Source organism: Heterodontus francisci, chromosome 13, assembly GCF_036365525.1.
Source record: "Heterodontus francisci isolate sHetFra1 chromosome 13, sHetFra1.hap1, whole genome shotgun sequence".
In the NCBI taxonomy this organism is placed as follows: Eukaryota; Metazoa; Chordata; class Chondrichthyes; order Heterodontiformes; family Heterodontidae; genus Heterodontus; species Heterodontus francisci.
Genome location: NC_090383.1, coordinates 20,449,518 through 20,464,864, shown reverse-complemented (window position 1 = coordinate 20,464,864; position 15,347 = coordinate 20,449,518). Strand labels below are relative to the sequence as shown.

Here is a 15,347-nt window from a genome sequence, read left to right as displayed (position 1 = left end):
TCAACCATAATCATATTGAATGGCAAGGCAGGCTCGATGGGCTGAATGGCCTACTCCTGTTCCTATGTCCAATACTCTCACATGATGAGGGAGGAACTCAAGAAAATTACAATCACCAGGGAAGTGGTACTGAGCAAACTGTTGGAGCTGTGTGCTGATAAGTTTCCTAGTCCTGCTGGACTTCCTCCTAGGGTCTTAAAAGAAGTGACTAGTGAGATAGTCGATGTGTTGGTTTTAATTTTCCAAAATTCCCTAGATTCGGGGAATGTTCTACCTCTATATGCCGGTGCCCATCCCCCTGCCAATTTATTTTACACCCTCCCCCACCACACTAATGAACCTGCTCGCGAGGACATTGGTTGTAGTCCTGTTGAAGTGCAACCTGTCCCTTTTGAATAGTTGCCTTCTCCCCAGAACTGGTCCCAATGCCCCAAGAGTCTGAAACCCTCCCTCCTGCACCATGCTTTAAGCGACGCATTGATCCTTCCTATCTTCCTATTTCTACTTTCGCTAGCATATGGTACGAAGAGTAATGCAGAGATTAGTACCTTCGAGTTCCTACTTTTTAACTTCCTCCCTAGCTCCTCAAACTGTGACCACAGGACCTCAATACCTGCCCTTGCTATGTCGTTGGTACCAATGTGTACAACAATTTCTGGCTTACTCATTGCACCTTCTCTGTGATGTCCTTTATCCTGGTACCAGGAAGGCAACATACTATGCGGATGCTGGTTGACGGTTACAGAGAATGCCTGTCTGTCCCACTCACTATGGAATCTCCTATAACAACTACATTTCTACACTTTGCTGCTCCCTTCTGTACAGAACATTGTCCATTGGTGCCATGGTTTGGACTGCACCCTTTAGGGTATCGTCGCTCCCTGCAGTCTCCAGTGCTGAGTACCTATTTGAGAGTGGCATATACCCTGAAGACTCCTGCACCTCCTGCCTCTTCCTGGTCTTCCAGGTGGCCACCCACCTCGTATCCTGAACTCTTACTGGCTGTGGGGTGACAACCTCCTGGAAGCTATGATCCAGGAAACTCTCCTGCTCCATGATGCTCCGCAGTGACTCCAGCTGCCCCTCAAGCTCGAAATCCTGAGCTCAAGCTGAAGCAGCTGCAGACGCATTCTACACACGTGGTCACTGAAGACACGTGAAGTGTCCTGAAGTTCCCACGTGACACGGGAGTTGCAAGCAACAGGTTGCAGCTGTGCATCTATGATCTTAAAAAGAAACTTTTATCATCTAGTTGGTACCTTGTTTAACCTATTTTAATTAATGCCTCCAGACCTGCTTAGTGCTTCTACTGTTATTAATTCACTCACTGTTATACTCACCCTGATTGAGGTTATTAGTTTCCTGGCTCCTAATTTGAAAGAATGTTCTAGTTTAGAGAGCGAAAAAGAGAAATACTCACTAATCAATCACTTAGTTGCTTTCCTGTGATGTCACAATTTGACTTTTATTCCAGTCGCAGTGGGACGCTCTGAACCCTCCCGAGAGCCTCCCCGATCCTCTCCACTATTCTTGCTGTGCTCTCACTCTCCGGGCTGCACCCCTGCCCTCCCCGCCCCCCGTCTCGATGTGCTCTTCCTCTCAGGGGCCGCTCTTTTATCCTATCTGCTGGTTTCGCTGTGCTCTCACTCTCAGGGGGCTGCTCTTTTATTCACCCTACCAGTCTCACTGTACTCTCAATCTCTGGGCCACTCATTTATCCTCCCAACCGGTCTTGCTGTGTTCTCGCTCTTAGGGGCTGCTCTTTTATCCTCCCGTCAGTCTCCTTCTTCTGACTCAGCGGCAAAAGTGCCACCAGCTGTGCTACAGCTGACTCTGTTTGTGAACAACGAAAGGCTGGACAAGCACTTTTTCACTTTGACAGTTTTTCTTTAAGTACACTCAAGTATCAGGTGATTGGAAAATATTGAGAGTTGGCCAGTTCCTCCTTGCCTGCTGTAAACTGAATTTTCATGCTTTTATTCCCCTCAAAGGATGGATCATTGGGAAACATTGATGATCTGGCTCAGCAGTACACAGAATACTACAATACCTGTCTCAGTGACGTGCCGGAAAGATTGGAAGAGCTGTGCACGCACAGAGTCTCAGAGGACCTTGAACTGGTAAGAAAATTCCCTCCTCCTCCGAGATCTGCGTGTTTCCAAACGAGCAAAGAAAAAAACTAGCATTCATATAGCGCCGTTCACAACTTCAAGACGTCCCAACGTACTTTATAGCCTTTTCAAATACAGTCACTGTTGTAATGTAGGTAACGTGGAAGCCAGTTTGCGCACAGCAATGTACCACAAACAGCAATCAAACAAGTGACCGGGTAATCTGTTATTAGAGATGTTGGTTGAGGGACAAGTGCTAGCCAGGATACCAGGAGAACATAGCAGTACAGCAAATTCAATTGTATTTGAGAACCCTGGAGTGAAACATTAATTAGGCTTCAAATTAAATATCAAATTTCGTAGTTTATAATCCATTTGATTTGCACTTCCCGCCTCCCACCCCAACCCACAGTTCGTTCTTTTGAATTGGCCTTATTTATACAGTGCGGTGGGTTCAAAGATGAAATCTAGAACAATTTATAAAGCCTTGGGTTTCTGAAAGTAATTCACAGCCAATTAATTGCTTTTTAGGTGTTACATAGACCAACACAGCAGCCAGCTACCCGGACCAACAGTGAGATAAATGACCAGATAATCACTTTATGATGATGTTGGTTGAGGGATAATATTGGTCAGGACATCAGAGAGAGCTCTCCTGCTCTTCGAATTGTGCCATGGGATCTTTTAATGCACTTGAGAGTGCATAAAGAGCCTTGGTTTAATGTCTCATCCAAAAGACAGCGGGTGGAGAAACTGGACCTTTTTTAGGCGCTAATCGACCTCCTCACCCTTGAAAATAGTGTCCGACACTTCTGACAGTGCACCAGACGCCATCTTGGTGCAGTAGTTTTCGCGCTGATGACAGTGCTGCCATGTTTGAATGCCATGCTCCAGCCTCCGTGCTCTCAACCTCACACAGCTGAACACAACGTTAAACAGCATGAAGAATCCCCCACCAGTGCGAATGAAGTACTTACAGGTTAGTTGCTGGATTATTTCTTCTGGCTGCTGGTGTGCAATTCTGCACATTTTTGGAGCTTTCTTATAATTTTCTAAAGTTTGATTAGTCTACAGCAAGTGATCTGGTCTGGTTCGGGTCGGATTCTTTTTCCTGACCTGAGCAGGCCTTTAGGGCAAGGTGCGCTAGTGCCCATGGGAGAACATTTGTTAAAGAAGGCGCTCATCACATTGCCATGTTAATGAGGGCTGTGTTCACATTGGCATAGTTCTAAGGAGGAAGGGTGAGGTCTACATCTCACAATTAAGGTACAATGGTGCATGGCTTTCAAACAATGAAGCCTAAAGATTTCAACAAAGCACCTTTTAAATATTTAACACTAAATGTATAATCTACACCTGTAAAACCCAAAGTCTGGCTATGTGCTCTTCTTTAATCCGTTTGCGGGTACTCCTACACAGTGTGATCCTGGCAGCAGCAGCTGGGCTGGAGGCAGGCTGCCCCTTTGCCTGTGATGACATTGGCAGGCGTCCTTTGGCTGCCTGAGGCCTGGAAGACCCCAGCTGCCTGGGGGTCTCCTGCACTGGTGCAGGACTCTCTTAAGGCGTCGTGGCTGCTGGAGCCGAGTTTACTGGCAGAGGAGCTGAGGAGCCGGTTGCCACGCTTGGAGCGCTGTGAGGGGAGCTCCCAGATGTGGCTGTCAGTCTCTCCTCCTCTCTTTGAAGGCTCTCCTGAGCCACGCTGCTCAACAGAGAAGGATCAGGAGCTGCAGAAGCATCTGGGCTCCTGTTCCTTCTTTTGCCTTGTCAAAGTTGCGTCAAGCTAATGGCCAAGGCGATGGTGTGCAGGTCAGCACGAATCTGTGGGATCTGGCTCTCCATGAGGGTTGCCAACCTGTTGATGGAAGAAGCCATGTACTCATAGGCCTGAGTCATGGATATATTCCTCCATCGTCTACTCACGGCTGCTCAAGGCCTCTAGCATCTCCACCAGATTTTGCCATATTCCTCTTTGTAACTCCAACATGCTCTGTGCTGTCGACACAGAGGCTTGTCATTAACCTGGGGCTCACATTGGCCTGGCCACCCACAGTCCTCTGACTGTCAGAGGCCTCAGCTGTGTCAGCCTCTGTCAGCTGCTCGTGAGCGTGTGTGGTGCTCTCACTAGCTTGTGACCCAGATTCTAAAGCCGAGCATGTACCCACTGAGGTGGAGGGTGCAAGAGAAGCATGGGTCAGTACATCCTCTGAATTGTCTTCCTCCTCAGAAGTGGACTGTCCCCCAGTGGTTGTGGGCCCCTGCAAATGGCTACCTGCATGCGACAACACAAACATATGTGCGTTGGACGATGCAGTTCTCCTGATGCCTAACAAGCGGGTCATCAACATTGATGCACATGCCAACGGAAAACAATCCTCACTCTCTTGCACAGGAACTCCACCCTGGATGCCCGCCAGCTCCAAAGCCTCTTCCTCGGCGGAGGTCAGTGGACGTACGTGTGGGATTCCTCTTTCTATCTGGGACATCTCCTATTATGGGCCCTCTTATGCTACACGAGTAAGGATCAACATGCCATTTCAGCTCTTTCAGCTCCTCAACCCCTACTGGGGAATCTGATTTCACTCATGCTGACATTCGCAGTCATGGAAGTTAAGGGGGGGTGAGTTACGAAGGAAGGTGGCCTGTGGCCGAGACACATTCACGCATCTGTCAGGAAGAGACAGAACCCGAGCCACTCAGTCAACACCGCAGCGCTGCTCCCCTACCCGTGTCACGCAACCACCCGGATACTCGCATGCAATCCTCAAGAAGGTGACTGGTATGGAGCACTCAGCTTGGCTGAACGCAGTAGGTCATTGACCCTCTTCCTGCACTGGATCCAGTTGTGCTGGGTGCCCCTACGGCTTCTGACCTCCTCTGCAATCTCCACAGGCTTGCTTGGTCAGGCAGGAGGATCTCATCTTGCCATCGCGGGGGAAGGTAACCTCCTGACTTTCCCTTGAAGCCCGGAAGAGAATCTAAAGGGGAGACATCACTGAACCATGGAGCCACCCTGTAACTTTGTTCTGACTAAGTCTTCTGCCTTCCTCGGGGGATGGTGGGGGGGGAGGGGGGGGGAGATGGGAATAAAGGACCCAGTTGGACAGAGTTGTATGCTGCACCAAACCCTGGACAGGGGTGAATGCAGGGCTGGCAGACCTTTAAATATGGTGCCAGCACCTGCTCTGGTGTCATCTGAGGTTGTAATCAATGATTCTCCTCCCCCCCCCCACCCCACCCCCCCGCACGTGATTGTGAGGGGACCCGCACCTTCAATACGCAAAATGGGCGTCCGCCTTGGAATCATGGTGGGATGGGTGCCCACGTGGCAGATAGGAATGGCACCATTTACCAGGCAGCACACTGTTTACCAGGGGCTGAATTTAATCAGTCTGTACACATTGCCTGCCTATTGCCCCTCAGGTACCCACTTTCTGCCTGTAAAACAGGCAGTGCACGATCCAATTTCTAGTCCCATAACCTCCTGATTCGCAGGCGTAGGTGCTACCAGTCGAGCCAAATTGACAGAGCTCGCGTTACTCAAATGTCATAGATGCACCTGTGGAATTGGTAGGTCATGTTTGTGCTGTGTCATCATTGATTCTTGGTCCCACTCTTTCCTCTGTCTGCTGACCTCCATTTCCCTGAGCTATTCGGTTAACGCTCCTTCGTGCTTGATGTCATTCCTGATTCCAACCTCAAATGGCGTAGAGAAGTAGATACGTATTTATATCACCAGATAAGACTGTGGCCAAGGAGTTGGCCGGTAGTGAACCAAATGTGAGCAGTTTTGCCCTTCCTATCGTGGTGAACTGGTACTTAAGCCCAAATAAAACCATCAGTATTACCTCTCTCGAAAATTTGGAAACCAATTGGATTTAACAAAATAATAATCTGAGCGTTCCAGATTCAGATGTCTTTGCTAGCTCAAGAGTAAGCTAATGATCTTTCACCATCTCCTCGACTTTACTTTGCAACAGTTACTTTTGTTGGCATCAAATCCATATTGTTCCTTCTCTTCTAGTTTGCTTTGTTCTTCATCTTTCCCTGCCTTCAATTTCTAACATGAACGTGCGCTTCTTGTCGTTTTTCTTTGTAGCCAAGCGAACAAACTCTAAGCTAGAGATCATACACATGTGTACAGATTCATGTCTTTGTGTTTGTGTGTGTGTGGTTTATGTGTGTTTATCTGTATATATCTGTGGGTGTGTTTGTTTACATGTTTGTGTTTGTTTAGACGTCTGTGTTTATATGTTAATACAGGTCCGATATCCAAAATCTGACTGTCCAAAAACTGGAAATTTTTGAAAATAGTCAAAACCCATTTTGCTCCAATAAATTCTTCTTTCTAAACTTTTCGTAAAGTATGTAAAAGGGTTGATATGTAGAGGAAATAATTATAATAAGACTAAAATGTAGCATTATTTTTATGAAGATTAGCTAAAGCAAGACTAAAGCTAAAATGATTACAGCACAGTACAGTGTAAGTCTCTCGAGAAATGCTGAGGCTGTAAATGTCCTGGTCAGGCTTTCATCGGATCACTGTGTGCGGTTCAGGTTAACACACTTCAAAAGGGATGGTCATGCATTGGAGGAGTGAGCAGCAACAAGGATGATCCCAGGTACAAAAGGGGATGAACTCAGAGGCAATATTAGAGGAGCTTAATCTTGACAGTCTAGTGTCCAAAATCCAGTAAATTCCAGAATCTGCCACAATCTCAGACCCGAGGCTGCCAGATTTTGGGCATCGGACCTTATAAAATCTATTTTATCGGCCCAGATGATGCATGCATGAAATTATCAGTACTTTGGTTTGTTTGACAGCACTGCCAGCTCTTCATGATCACCTGTATGCAATAGCATAATCCTAATTTCCCTAGTTGAAATCAATGTGTGTTTGCTAATTGTCATAATCAGACACCTCCCTGCTTCTTTTCTAGCTTGTTCAGGCTAAAGCGATATATTTAAAGAAAGATAAAAGTTTTATGCTTGTACAGTGCCTAATCACACCTCTCCGAAATGGCTTCATGCTTTGGAGGCGCAGTAACCACCAGGCCTACTAAGGTAAATGGGCATAGTATAGATGCCATTGTCAGCCTGCTATTTCCTGAGGCCAGGTACAATTTTAGTTGCATTTGAAAAGATCAGGATTACAAAATGGTAATGTAGATGACAGCATATGATTGAGCTGTGCAACTGGGTTAGTGCACAGTGCCTGAAGCTATAATCAATATGAAACAAATATGAATAAAGGCAAGAAAGCAAGAAAGAGCTTAGATTTCTTTAGCCCCTTTCATGACATCAGGATGTTCCAAAGCACTTGACAGCAAGTTCTTTTGAAGTGTTGTCACTGTTATAATATAAGAAACAATGCAACCAATGTATGCACAGCAAGGTCCCACAAACAGCGATGAGATCATGAACAGATTATCATTATTAGTGATGTTGGTTGAGGGATAAATATTAGCCTGGCCGCTGAATAGTGCCATAGGATCTTTTATGTCCACCTGAGAGGGCAGATAGGGCCTCGGTTTAACGTCTCATCCGAAAGACAGCACCTCCAATAGTGCAGCACTTCCTCAGTACTGCACAGGGAGTGTCAACCTAAATTTTGTTTTCAAGTTTCTGGAGTTAGGGGGCTTTAACACACCACCTTCTGACTCAGAGTAAGAGTGCTACCCACTTAGGCCACACTGGCACCTGTGGTGCAGCAGTAAGCATAAATAAATAAATAACTTGCTAAGATTGTACACTGATTAAGAATGTTTAGTGTTTTCTAAAGCTGAGCTGGTCTACAGACAATATGACAGAATAAGACCACTTTTCAGATGTATGTTACACCCTGTTTTCTATCACGTTGAAGTGCTAATCACGCTTATACAAACTCTGATGCAAGTCGCCTCCCTATACAGAATCACAGAATTGTTACACCGCAGAAGGAGGCCATTCGGCCCATCGTGTCTGCACCGGCTCTCTGAAAGAGCAATTCACTCAGTGCCGTTCCCCCGCCTTCTCCCCGTAACCCTGCACAATCTTCCTTTTCATATAATGGTCTAATTCCCTTTTGAATGCTTCAATTGAACCTGCCTCCACCACACTTTCAATCGCTGCATTCCAGACTTTAACCACATGCTGTGTGAAGAAGATTTTCCTCATGTTGCTTTTGCTTCTCTTATCAATTACTTTAAATCTGTGCCCTCTCATTCTTGATCCTTTCATGAGTGGGTACAGTTTCTCTCTATCTACTCTGTCCAGCCCCCTCATGATTTTGAATACCTCTATCAAATCTCCTGTCAGCCTTCTCTTCAAGGAAAACAGCCCCAACTTCTCCAATCTATCTTCATAACTGAAGTTCCTCATCCCTGGAACCATTCCCGTGAATCTTTCCTGTACTCTCTCCAATGCCCTCACGTCTTTCCAAAAGTGCAACACGCAGAACTGGATGCAATATTCCAGCTGAGGCCGAACTAGCCTCCCTCTCCACGGATGTTTAGAGTGAAACAAAGTATATGCTGTAAAAACAGAAAATGCTGGAAATACTCAAGCCAGGCAGCATCAGTGGGGAGAGAAACAGAGTTAATGTTTCAAGATGACGACCTTTCATCCGAATTCTGAAAGGCATCAACCCGAAACCTTAACTCTCTTTCTCTCTTCATAGATGCTCCTGACCTGCTGAGTATTTCCAGCATTTTCTGTTTTTATTTCAGATTTCCAGCATTCGCAGTATTTTGCTTTTGTTAAAGTATATACCGCATCCTATGTTACAGTAAGGAGGTGACTCTTTCACCCATTCATATGCAGCCCATCATGCTGGAGGGCACTTACTGGCTAGCATTGAATCATTAAGCTGTTGGCACAAGTAGATCTTGAAATCTAAGACCACAGAACTCACGTTGAACAGAAACCGCTGGTCATGGACTGGCACGCAAGTTGGGAGGCACTGGATACTTGGATGTCAGTGTCTGCGGACTCCTAACTTCCAGCATCTCAACAATTTGTGTCTGCTCCTGCAGCATTGAAGTGTTCGCCAAGATTTTGTGCTCAAGTCTCTTGAGTGTGACTTGAACCTACAGTCTTCCTTTCCAGAGGTGAGAATGAGACTGACTGAGAAAAATTTGACAACTGGGCAAACGTAGACAAAGTGGATTCTGGATCCAGACACTGACCTTCAGCACAAGCTGCAAATAGTTGACTGGTAAATCACATCCCTATCCCTTTCCTGTTCCATCTTTCCCTGTGGATTTTTAATAGTTGCACACACTTCCTGTTTCCTGTTGCAGTCCTGTTACTTTATCAGTTTAAATTCCAGCTGTCCGTTGCTTCCCTGCACATCCTTCTAAATAATATTGATCTCCCTGCACTGATCATCTGATTTGCATAGGTTGCTGTCATCAGCACCTGTAATGTTTTGCTGGTGCCTCACTGTTACCCACAGGCCTGAAGGAGACCAGTTGATTCACACACTCGCATGATTACCCCAGTTAAATTTCACACCGGTTTCTCTGTTCAGAATGAGTGAGCATCGCTCTGAGGGAGGTGCTGTCTTTCAGGTGAGATGTTAAACCGAGCCCTTGTCTGCCCTCTCAGGTGGAAGTAAAAGATCGCTGGTGCTCTTTCGAGAAAGAGCAGGCTAGTTCTCCCCTGTAATATTCATTCCTTAACCAATATCACTAAAACAGATTATCTGATTATTGCTGTTTGTGGGACCTGCTGTGCACAAATCGGTTGTGTTTCCTATATGACAACAGTGACTACACTTCAAAAGTACCTCATTGGCTGGAAAGCGCTTTGAGATGCCCTTAGGTCCTGAAAGGTACTATATAAGTGCAAGTCTTTTTCTGAAGGGCAGTGAGTTTCATGTTGGACAGTGTTGGGCTCAGGATGTAAACCGTCTGGCTGTAGCACTTCTAGTTTTGATTGGGTGTTTTCAATTGCCAGTTGTGTTGGTGCCATTAAAGTGAAGAATCTGATTCAGGGTTAAATACAAGTTAAATGATTCAGACTAGTAATGAGAAATCTTTACTCTCTCATTTTGAAGAATCCCATCTCTGTAATTAAGTTTTCAGACTTGTTTTGTTTCTTTGATAAACAGGAAGCAGTAGCTCCACTGATTCTACCCTCTTTTGCTCTTGACTTTGGCTGTGATAATTTTGGATTGAAAACTGCCACGTTTTACTGATTTACAAAGACTTCATGTGTTCTGATTTTAGGAAAGCTCAGTTGCCAATCCACCATCACCACAGCTGCTGCCTGAGACTGCAGTGAGTACAGCTTCCCTCCAAATCCTCCTGGAGCCTCTCCAGGAACACAAGAAATGTATTAAATTCATCTTGTGATTTCAACACAGCTCTTTTTTCTTTTTAGCAGCCACTGACTCTGAATTTGTTTCCCAGGAATCACGTCCATTGGGGAGTGTGGTGTCAACACCAGAGAGCGAGAGAGAGTAAGTGATGTTTACAGCACTGGCAACATCATTAAAACACCTCCTCACTCGTGCTTTCAGATAAACACACCAGCGTCTGTAAGTGGTGTTTCATTTCCTTAACAACAGAAGGGGCGTGTTTATGTCACTATCTCCACCCATCTGTGTGTCACAAAGCCAGAATGATGAGTCAGGCTCATAACCCAATCCAAAGATGTCCACATTATCAAGCACAAAGGAAAACCTTTGCATGGTTTACACTGGGCTGTATTTACTCCTGTTAATGAAACACTGGGCTCTATCACGCAGTGCATTCCAAATCATTAAAGCGCTTTAAAGACGTCTGCAAACGCGACATGAAGTCCTGTGACATTGATCACAAGTCGTGGGAGTCAGTTGTCAGCGATCGCCAGAGCTGGCGGGCAGCCATAAAGGCGGGGCTAAAGTGTGGCGAGTCGAAGAGACTTAGCAGTTGGCAGGAAAAAAGACAGAAGTGCAAGGGGAGAGCCAACTGTGTAACAGCCCCGACAAACAAATTTTTCTGCAGCACCTGTGGAAGAGTCTGTCACTCTAGAATTGTCCTTTATAGCCACTCCAGGTGCTGCTCCACAAACCACTGACCACCTCCAGGCGCTTACCCATTGTCTCTCGAGACAAGGAGGCCAAATAAGAAGAAGATTCCAAATCATCATAACTCCCTGTAGTTAAAAAAAAAATTTTCATCTCTTTTTTTTTTTGCCAATTTACTTCAATCTGTGTCCTCTGGTTACTGACCCACCTGCCAGTGGAAAGTTTCTCCCGATTTACTCTATCAAAATCCTTCTTAATTCTGAACATCCCTATTAGATCTCCCTTAACCTTCTCTGCTCTGAAGAGAACAATCCCAGCTTCTCTCGTGTCTCCTGATTACTGAAGTCCCTCATCCCTGGTATCATTCTAATAAATCTCCTCTACACCCTTGACCTCCTCCCTAAAGTGTGGTGCCCAGAATGATACCTTAATTTATTCTGTCACTACTTTCCCCAGTTATTTATATTCCCTATTTCCAGGTATGCCATCCCTCTGCCTTATTAATTTCAATACTTTCCCGCACTACCTTACTTACCCTTTCTGTTCTGATTCAGGTTCAGCCTGACCCATCTTTCATCCATAACTTATCCCAGTGTCCTTGGAATATGAAAACTTCCCTTCTATGCTATCATTCTGGCCACACTGCCTAATTTGCTTCTCCTTAACTTGTCTAACACTTGGTACTGGGATTTTCCCTGGACCTCCTACTCCCTTAGGTCTTGCACTTCAGTCTGAACCTGACTGCTCATACTTACTCTGCACAACTTCCACCCTACATTTTCCCGTGCCATTGGTTCGAATGTCAACCACCATTCATGCTGATTTCGTTTCCTTCCCTCTTGTTATGTAAGACACAGCACAGCATTTCAACAGGCTGTGTATCTCCCTTACTTTATAAGTCCTACAACTGCCTGTTTCCATGGCTGGTGTGTCTCTTTTCCCCATGGGTAAATCAACCCTTCTTCCCAGTGCTATGCTGTTGTTATTGAATCCCCTCTCAAGTCTCTCAATGCTCGTTTCTCGTAAGTGTCAAGATCTGCCTATTGTGCTGGTTGCTCCTGTCCCTTCCCAATTCCCCTGTGGGCACTCACCCTCCCTTTGCTTCACTATTCCTCTCTATCTGTCCAATGACAATTTTCTGTCATATATCTCCAAGAAACCTTTCCTCCTGATCCTGACTTTAAGCAGTTTAGACGTCATTAATTAAAACTAATTTTCAGTTATTTGTCTGGTCTTGTAATTTCAGCCCTGCTGTGTCTCAGCACCAAACTCACGTTCTGGCCAAATTCACTTCCTTACCTCTCTGAGCAAAAGCACTTTGCCAGTGCCTCACTCAGTTAGCATCTTATCTCCCTTTACTGAGAACGGCACAGTTCCAGACCTGCTGGAGTTGTAAGGTTTGTCCCTATCATCATGCTTCTGCTGTTCTGTTAAACTTTGCATCCAGTATTCCTCAATATTGCTAAATTATCCATCACCTTGCAAGTGTTGAGCTAATGTGCGGTTGAGGAATGCTTTTCAGTGGTCTGTTTGCTTGCTTGATTCACGCTGCAATTCACATGTGGTCAGAATCCCAGTCTGTCCTGATCCATTGGTGAATGGCTCCTTGCAGCTCAGGGTCTGTATGAGCCAGGAATGGGCCCTGGATTTCAATCCAAAACCCCAGAGACGAACATCGAGAGACTTGGGAGAGGATTCACGAGCAACAGCATTAAGAAAGACAGTTGTTTACTTACACAGCTTTTTTTAATCAAACGAAAATGGCCTGCATTCTAACACTGTTTTATTTTTTAAACAGACATTTGATTTGCAAGTCAAGCTCGGAGGATGGGTCAGTCGGTGAGTATCGTTTTGTTCTGAAGATTAGTGTTAAATTGTTGGACTAAAACATCCTCAACTTTCTCTTTATCTACCAATCTAGTTGCCTTTATATCTGTCTGTCCATCTACATGCCTGTGTATCTATTTGCCTGTCAATCTGTCTAATTATCTCGATTCCTCTATCTGTCTGGCTTTCTACCTATTTATTATATGTCCATCCGTCTATCTGTCTATATATATCTATGTATCTGTCTGTACCATTATTTATCTGTCATTCTCTTTGCCATCTAAATATATGTGTTTACTTGTGTATCATCCATCTATCTATATGCCTTCTATTTATCTATCTACTGTCCTATAGTGAAAGCATCTGTTTATTTTAATACTGTTTATATTTAATACATTTGTTTATTTGTCTTTCTATCTATACCTATGTATCTGTCTCATTTTCTATTTCTCTTTCTATCTATTTACCCATCTATCAATCTCTATCTTACTTCTACCCATCTATATTTATCCTTCTATTTGTCTTCGTCTCTCTGTTCGATGTGTATCTATATCTATCGTGTGTTTGTCTCTCTGTCTATATCTATTTCTGTCTGCATGTATATTTATTTGTCTCATGCTAAGCCCCACTCACATTATCACCCTATCTTCAGGATCTGCACTGGTCCCCATTCCAAGCAATTTGATTTCAACATCCTCAATCTTACTCAAGAATCACTTCAGCCATTGTGCCACTAGACTTCTACAATCACCTACAACCCGGATCACCTATCTGCTCTGGTCTGTTTGATCTCTTCTTCTTCTCTGCCATGGATGGCACAGCTTTCAGATAGCACAGCCCCGAATGGAGTTCTCCTCCTGTCCCCAGCTGCCTTGATACATCTCACCCCTTCTTGAAAGCCTCTTCACCCAACTCCTCTTTGTGTCCCAATTTCCTAACTAGTCCTGTGAAGTGCTTTGGGATGTCGAACGTGCTATATAAATGCAAGCAGTTCACTTCCCTGTCTGACCCAGTCGGGAAACCCAACCCCGAATGGAATGTTTGCTTTTATATCTAAAGGATTAGAATGTAAAGGGAAGGCAGTTTTGCTAAGCTATACAAAGCCCTGGTTTGACTACATCTGGAATACTGTGTGCAGTTCTATGAACTGCACCTTAAAAATGCCTTCGAAGGAGTGCAGTGCAGATTTATCAGAATTTACCAGGGTTCCATGTGTTAGATTACGAGGAGAGATTAAATAAACCAGGTTTGTATTCCTTGAAATGTAGAAGGTTAAGGATAATTTGATTGAGGATTTTAGGATTTTGAAAGGAATTGAGAGGGTAGATAGAGAGAAACTTTTTTTTGCTTGTGGGTGAGTCTAGGACAAGGTGACATAACTTTAAATCAGAGCCAGACCATTCAGGAGAGAAGTTAGGAAACAGTTCTTCATAAAAAGAAGTGTGGAACTCTCTCCCATCAAAAGAAGTAAATGCTAGGTGCATTAATAATTCTAAATCTGAGATTAATGGATCTTTGCTAATGAAGCGTATTTAGGCGTCTGGAGCTGAGGCAGGTGGATGGAGTTAGGATACAGATCAGCCATGGTGAAACAGGCTCAAGGGTCCAGATGGCCTTCTCCTGTTCCTATGAATGTCTCGGGACCAGGGATAGGCACCGACATGTTGCACCAAGGACATTTGACAAAATTATTGTCTCAGTCACGGACAGGGGGGCAATTAATCTGAATATAAAGTGTATCTAATCTAATGCCATCAAAATACAGTCCAATTTAAAACACATTTCTCCCCATAAATAAAATAGCTAAGCATACAAGCATCAATGGAGAGCAGCACAACTGTATTAGCTAGCTCGCAAGCAAAATAGTACGCAATGCCAATGCGAATTACTTTTGTTGACAGAGTAGAGCAAGCTACACTATGTCACGGGGTGGTAGATGGACTTTGTCAGTTGACCTGTGTCGATTAACACTGTGTCAAGAGTGCAAATTCATCCAATAAACTCAAGGAGAGTGTTGTTATTGTAGTTATTGAGGTGAGGCGGTAGAAAAATCAGCAATCAAAGACAGACCATTTCTCACACTGCTTTTGTCACCCATAGTCAATGTTTGTGCAACTTCTCCATCTGCTTGTAATATTTGTCTGAAGATAGGGCAACCAACAAAAGGGTAGTGATCTCCAAATCAGGATAGAGCAGATAGTACTTCCAAAGAGTCATATAAAACAGAAAAGCAGAGTGGGACAGGAAGGGACAGAAAGATTAATGGTAGGTAGCCAAGACTAGTTTATTTATCTTGACAGGCTGTTAAACTAGATCCTGGATTCTAAAATACAGAAACAATAGAATCTCTCTTGGACGAAATGTCATTTGCTCACTAAAGCTAGTGACAGAATTAGATAAACACAATTACAAATAAAGAG

General features: G+C 44.5%; 1 protein-coding gene across 3 annotated transcripts in view; it reads left to right on the top strand.

The window, feature by feature from the left end:
• sash1a (SAM and SH3 domain containing 1a) overlaps nucleotides 1-15,347 on the top strand; it is a 145,084-nt gene that overhangs the window by 71,959 nt on the left and 57,778 nt on the right. For all 3 annotated transcript variants that reach the window (XM_068044504.1, XM_068044508.1, XM_068044507.1), the window contains exons 2-5: nucleotides 1,992-2,120; nucleotides 10,319-10,369; nucleotides 10,502-10,551; nucleotides 12,899-12,939. In XM_068044504.1, coding sequence (XP_067900605.1) covers nucleotides 1,992-2,120; nucleotides 10,319-10,369; nucleotides 10,502-10,551; nucleotides 12,899-12,939 — 271 coding nt within the window. The remainder of the gene's footprint in view (nucleotides 1-1,991; nucleotides 2,121-10,318; nucleotides 10,370-10,501; nucleotides 10,552-12,898; nucleotides 12,940-15,347) is intronic.